Here is a 7,538-nt window from a genome sequence, read left to right on the forward strand (position 1 = left end):
TTAATTTATATAAGCATGGCATGAATCTAACATCGTATAGAACCAGAGATGTCTGATATAACTCTGTGCTATATGAACTGTCTTATTGTCTTTGTCATAGCTTATGCAGAATATGTGTGATCAAGTAATGTGTAATCAGAATATGTGTAAACAAAATTTGATTGCTGCGACTGCAACTATCGGCTATCGACTAGTGACATTCGAGTTCCACTAGTTAGCAAATGACATGCAGCTTATAATAAGTTTTGAAAACAACACTTATTTTACTTATATATTGTACACTTGAGATTTATCCAGTAAGAAAGTTAATTGCGTTGATGGAAATCGAAATTTTATTGCTTTTTCTTGTATAGTTCTGAATATCTTATTAGTTGTAGTTCTGACTATCGATTGTATCAATGATAGTGAATGAAAAGAATTAGTGATACCATTTGTGGTGAAATCACTGCAGACAATATCGCAACAAGAAAAACCCTGTTTCAAGATCGATACTATACTATTACTATTTCGACATTGCCTAGGACTTTTTGTCTGCGAAAGAATTTCATATGTATGTTTATTTTCCACATGGAAGTTGAAATATTTCTCTGTTCATCATTTTACATAATACAATTTATCATATATGTCGATGAAAAAGCAATTTTACGTTCTTTTCAGATACTCTAATATGCACATGCGCGCACGAGGAATTTATATGAATTTCACCTTCCCGTTTGGTTAGAAAATTACTAACTTGATGAAGGCGTCTATTCGTAGTCTGTGTTCAAGTTTAGTAGTAACCATACTCGAACGGTAGGAATATTGTCGCCATTTTGGGGTGTTGTTTGAGACGAGAAGATGCTGTTTGTTTCGCTATTTTACTAAAACTAATATCATACTTTTCGTGTACCTGAGAAAATGACGCAATTTCTGCCTCCAAATTTGTTAGCACTTTTTGCTCCGCGTGATCCAATACCTTATTTACCACCGGTTAGCAAGCTTCCGCATGAGAAGAAAAATGGAGGCTATATCGGCGTTGGAGGTTTTCTTAAATATTTCGAGGTAACAAAAATTGAAATAAACTTTCATATTGTATGCATACGGGTATTGTGGAAATGTTTTTTTTGTTCAAAGATAGCCTATCAATAGCATTTAATGATTTATGAAATGTAATAACGAAGTTATAACGTACATTTTTTATAGGAACCTAAAGATACACCACCACCAGTGCGTGTGGAAACGAGGGAAGAACGCCTTGAACGCAGAAGAAGAGAACGCGCCGAGCAAGTGGCTTATAAATTAGAGCAAGAAATCGCGGTATGGGATCCTGCTGGTATTCCAAATGTAACTGCAGATCCTTTTAAAACTCTTTTCGTAGCTCGGATAGTAAGTATTTCCTATGAGTAAAGACTAATTTTCATACAACTATGCCAATAAACTTTTACTTAAAGTTTTACTTCCTATTTACGTTCTTATCACATTGTTTCTAGAACTATGATACTTCAGAATCTAAACTTAGAAGAGAATTTGAAGTATATGGCCCAGTAAAAAAGGTACGTAAATAAAAGTTAGTTCGCTTTGAATTGTACAGATTACTAAGATTTCTATTCAATATTTCAGATAGTGGTAATTCATAATACAATAAATGGCAAACCTAGGGGATATGCGTTCATTGAATATGAGCACGAACGAGATATGCACTGTAAGTAAAACGCAAGAAACATCAATCCCTTGTTGAGAACCTCAGTGAGTCCATAGTCTGGAATTTCACTTTACTTAGCGTCACTTCCAGCTAGTTATAGTGGGGCAGGGCTATAGTTAGGCTACCCATTTTCATTGGTACTAAACCAGACGGTATGGGGGGTCCCGCCATACATCCATGCAGGATTACCATTCTGTAAATGCATATATGGTAAACGATCAACTGAAAAAAGAAATATTGGCTGTCTTGATTAATGCAGTTTTTATCTTGTTCTTGGTACAGCGTGGTGGCCGCTGCCGGCAACTAGTGCCGTTCACTATTCCATGCAAAATCCCTGAACCTGCCTGATATGATAGGTTTGTATGTGTGGTAAGATCCAACATACAACAACGTTTGTTAGCGTCTATGCTTACCCTATTTATCTGATTTTGTTATATTTGCGGTTTTTGAGTACCACCCCTCTGGGGGTTGCTGATAGTTATACTTTTAAAATATTGGGAGTCAGGACTCTTTTCCATTTGGGCTGAAACTCTTTTATTTTTAACTATACGGTTTGCAAAAGTTAGCATTCTACATTGAAATTGATTGGTGGGCTTTTAGGAGAAAGGTTCAGGGACACGCTCTGCAAGCAGTTAGACTTTGCGTCTGTACATAAAGATAGATTGCAAATGTGATAACCAAACTATCTATATATATTATATAAAAATTATATGTATAATATATATATATAGGCATGAACAGACAATGTTTAAATTTCTTCGACTAAAATTTAACCGCATTCTCTCTCAATAATACATTAACAATCATGCATCATTGGGTAATACAATACACTTCATCGTGTCTTGGTTGTAGCACCTACTTTTTTTTTTCTTGTAATGGGCATATTATCATAAGTACTTGTAGGTCAAACTGTTCTCTCTTAAAATTTAAGTAGAAACGTGTACCAAGCGAACGTCGGGCATCATAAATGGACTCTATGACAAAAGATATTTTCTCGTTAGGTCTAGTACCAAATTGCATGTTCCAAACTAAATGATTGTTCTGTCTCGAGCATCTTATTTCGTCGCTGTTTTCGTTTTACTAAAGTTTTAAATTAGTTAGTTATCATCTTATTTGGAAGGTCATCTAATCATTCTTTCTCAATCAATTGTTTACATTTAAGTCCTTGAACATATCAATTTCGATATAGAATACTAATTTATTCGAAAAATCTGGCTTCGGATTTTCATCTCGAATTAGTTAATTCCTTGGAAAGCGTGCATAGAAAATAATACGTGTATGTTCAAAAGGTAAACAAACGTTTTTCGTGAAGGTAAAGTTCCCCTTGTTAAACAAGAGAAAAACACAAGCCGTTTAACGTTACGTTAAATTTAATATATGATTAGAACACAGTATAATATATAAAGTATAAAGCATACGATACTTGCGCACGGTTTGGTCGTAAGTAGAAAAAAAAGCGCACCAGGTAAATGCAAAGTAAACTTCTTCGGAGATTGAACGAACATATGAAGACTGGGCACCTTCCCAATGAATAGCATACGCGCTGGCCTACTCTATGCTCGCGAGTCTCTTACAAGTTCATTTCACGATTAAACGTACTTCTAAGATTTGTGTTAACTTCCGTACGTAAGTAGCCGCGGTAGGTATTTTTGTATCTGCTATACTTTTTGAACTTTACAAATGTAGATTTAAGGTACCGAAAAATCCGTACATTTTATTACTGATTCATGCCCCGCGAATATAACGTAGACTCGTGATTTTATACGGTAAAATGATCATTACGGTACGGCATCGGACCTTCTTCTAGAAGCGTAGCGAACATGATCTCGGGATATTCGACTCTTTGTACGCTTTATACATAAAGAAACGCAATCTCATCATTCCTGTATATATATATACATATATATGTACATATACATCTCGTGAATACAGAAATTAACCAGTCTCAGATTCGAGGATTCTCGTTTCGTGATGGTACGTACATTTTACTTTATAAAAGAACGCACGTTATAATTGGTACGTGTATAATCAGGAATAATATGTGCCGATACCTTACGACCTCAATCATTTCTGAAAAAATAGTAACAACTATTAGTTTGGATAATATCGTTGAGGCAATAATAAGAAATCTGACGGAAATAGAAATAATATCGGGAAAAAAAAAAAGAATCATGTATAGGTAATATAGTGAATGCATCGTTCGATACTCGATTTATTATCTCTTTTGTATTTTCAGTATCGCATTCTCAGACTGTTCTTGTATTCGTGTCTGTATATTTTTCATTTGTACTTAAACGAGAATTGTTGAAATTTCACGGTCCGTGGAAAAAAGCCTTTTGAAGAAGATATTTTCTTAGTTGCGATATTCGCACTGTCAAGTCTAAAGATTGAAGTCTTTTTAGAATAAAAATCTTTTCTGCCACCTCAGATTTATTTCCTTGGGACATAGAAGTCCCATAGTTTACTAAATAGTGAACGTGGGATCGCGAGCAAATGGTAATTTTCAATCGGTACTTCTAGCTGCTTATAAGCATGCGGATGGTAAGAAAATAGATGGTCGCAGAGTGTTGGTGGATGTCGAACGTGCCAGAACCGTGAAAGGGTGGCTTCCGCGAAGGCTGGGTGGTGGACTTGGAGGAACGCGAAGAGGTGGTCCAGACGTAAATATTAAGCACTCTGGTCGGGAAGACAATGAAAGAGAACGAGAACGGTATCGTTTGGAACGAGAGAGGGAGAATTCTGGACGCCTTGATAGAGACAGGTAAACGTTCATACTGTATACACATTTGTAATATTTTGAATAGAAATGTACTAAATTCTGTTATGTCTTTATATTTTGTGCAGAGATCGCGATCGTTTGGATAGAGAACGTAGAAGGTCTCGCGATCGTAAAAGAAGGACAAGAAGTAGGTCACGCGATCGGAAACGTAGACGTAGCCGTGATCGCTTACCTGATCCGGATATTGAAGAGATTCAAAGAGACGAACGACCACGTGACAGAAGAGATCGTGATCGTGATCGTGATCGTGATCGAGATCGTAAGAGAAGACGTTCCAGGAGTAACGAACGCGATCGCGATAGAGACCGTAAGAGAGACAAACGTGATCGTGATCGCGAACGTAGAGATAGAAAAGATCGGGGTGATCGTCAGGATGAAGATACGAAAGAAATCCGAATCAAAGAGGAACCTCTGGATGGTATATTTTTCTTAATCTATTGCCAAGTCTCATTTAAATCAGTTAATTCGTTGGAATATTAATTTTCATACGAAAATTTTTCAGATTACCCTGACTATAGTAACACTTTCTCAACGTCTGGATCATACTTTACCGCTGTAAAATACGAAGATGATAATGACCAAGAAGTAGAAGAGAAATACAGAATTCCTGAAGGTCGTCCAGATCCCCCTCCCTACAATAACTATGATTCCGTACAAGACTATTGATCTCGATGATATCTCTTATATTGTTCTTTTTCGTTACCACGCACGGCATGATGAATTAGCGCAATTGCCAATAATATATTGTATTTCCTACTGATATTAGTGTAACATCGAATCGACTACATTGAGTATTTAGTTTCTGTAGAATCTACAGCGACCAGATACTCAGTAAGGATATTGCAAGGTAAGCAGATTTGGATTATTGATTTATATGCAATTATTTTTACTTTGTTGATTCGGACTTTTGTATATTTACGATTAGTACCAAGGTAATTTCGGTAAATGAATTTAGGTACACATTAAATATTGTCAGAATTAAGTTTATGAATTTCAATTATTATAGCAGTTTGTGTGAGACCTCGCAATATGGAACTGGTAGGTTTATAGATATCCGAACTTTTTTGTGTCTACGATAATTCCAATATTCTCTAAATGTGTACATACCTTCACGACTGCTACATGTATATTTATATATATATATATACAAATAAAACGAATTACCACTTACGTTTATTGGATATCCCCGTATTTATTTCTGCTTTTCATAATTTGTGAAACTGAAAAGTAAATATTCGTATAAAGACAATTTATATACACGATTTTAACATTTGTATATCTGGTACGTTTCGATAAACTTAACTGATAGTTGAGCAAGTGTAGTAGATTGTACTTGTTGTTTAGAACATTTACAAAGATTTATGAAAGGTGAAATATGGCGTTTGGTTAATGTACCTATGTAGATATATGCATGTACCGGACGTTGAGGTATCGAACCAGAGTTATCTTTGGTTACATCTACCGTGAGTGACCGGATCATCGCGTATTAACTGGACCAAATCATTCCGGTCTCTTACCTGTGTATACGATGTCGATACCAGGATTAAAAATAGTGAAAACTTCCAAGAAAATCAATTACAACGATAAAATTACTGTACTTTGAATAAATTTGTTTAGGGTAATTGTATTGTAGGTATTCTATTACGAAAAATTGTATAGCTTTTTTTTAACAGTATGTTATTCTTAAACTTCACATCAATTGGAAAAATCAAATCGTAAAAGAAATACCACATGTGTGAATGAAACAGATTTCGCCTTTATCTATTGCTTACTTGTCTTCACCTCCATTTTCTTATTATTTTTGTATTCATTGTAACCGTTATTCTCGTATTTTATTGGAGAAAGCGTTATACCAATTATTAAATGTTAAATGTTACAACTTATGGAACTATCTGCCATTCAGAATTGGCCAGTGGTTGATTGTCAAACTTCGATGCATAGCGCTACCGTAGATGTATGGCGCTTTTGACAGTTTTGAAGGAAGCTTTTTATCTTCAAGTACAGGTAAATATATTAACGATCATCGTTGTGAGAACGTCCTTCACACAAATTATTTTAATCTATCTTGTATTTCCTTGGCTTCGAAACTCTGACTTTAATACTTATATCAGAAAATTAATTATACTTAGTCCAGAAAATTAATCGGTGGTCAAATTTCTTTGTTAAATGTAAATCAAATTTAAGTCTACTTTATAGAAAATTAATTAATGCATATTCGAAAACAGCGATTTATTTGATAATGTAAAAATAAAGGACAAAGCAAAAAGAGACGTGTAATTCATTGAAATAAATATTAATCAAAAGCAGATATGGTAGTTGTTCAGAAACATCGGACTAGAGAGAGTAGAAATTCCTTATCCTATTTGCGTGATGTCACAGTCTGATGCCAACTAGCCCCGCCACATTAAGCGAACGTTACCCGGAAATTACAATTCCCCTGCAATAACTCTGAATTGCTCCTGATTCCACATCATCGCCTATCGTTCACCAGTCTAAAAATCAGCCTGGCAAATTGTGTCGATTTTATGATGTTATTCTATTCGACAGTTGCACGAGATTTTTCGATCTTTCTTCGAGCCTGTCGATAATCGAATACCTACAGGAGCTCGAAGCAGAATAACGCCTGATCTTCGGTTCGATCCTATCGAATATCGCTCGCCACTTGGGCCAACAAAATCTTGGAGACAGCTATATAATATCTGGTATTTTTTCTTCTCTTTTTTTTAATTATGTAAAAATGTATAAACGTTACGTACGAAATTTCAACGATCGAAATGTACATGAAAGTTAGCTTATTTTTTCGTAATTAAAATTTTGTTCGAGAACGACAGAGGATGACGGTGACAGCGGGGCACGCAATGAAATAGTTTAACAAGAAACAGTTGGTTGAATTAACCGCATATTTTCTCCGGCCCAATAAATTGGAAAACCGCAGGCGTAAGTAACTTAAAAAGCGGTTCGCCTCGTTTCTCAACTCAGTGCCTCTTACCCTCCGCCGTAGAGTGCTTAATTATTAGCGGTTCCGAGTTTGGATCGGTTTCTTGTGGTTGGCGATAACGCCACTAACGAATGCCACTT

The 7,538-nt window shown here is 35.5% G+C and overlaps 1 protein-coding gene across 1 annotated transcript; it reads left to right on the forward strand.

Annotated features, from left to right (window-relative positions):
* The first annotated feature begins 772 nt into the window (after positions 1-772).
* On the forward strand, positions 773-5,624 carry LOC117236125 (U1 small nuclear ribonucleoprotein 70 kDa-like). Its single transcript, XM_033498813.1, is given in 9 exon segments — positions 773-1,041; positions 1,183-1,365; positions 1,470-1,532; positions 1,600-1,681; positions 1,964-2,008; positions 2,011-2,037; positions 4,202-4,442; positions 4,526-4,878; positions 4,963-5,624. Coding segments are annotated over 9 exon segments (1,302 nt in total). The 5' UTR covers positions 773-897; the 3' UTR covers positions 5,127-5,624.
* Positions 5,625-7,538: the final 1,914 nt, after the last annotated feature.

This window comes from Bombus vosnesenskii, unplaced genomic scaffold (assembly GCF_011952255.1).
Source record: "Bombus vosnesenskii isolate JDL3184/JDL3185 unplaced genomic scaffold, Bvos_JDL3184-5_v1.1 scf7180000013340, whole genome shotgun sequence".
Classification (NCBI taxonomy): Eukaryota; Metazoa; Arthropoda; class Insecta; order Hymenoptera; family Apidae; genus Bombus; species Bombus vosnesenskii.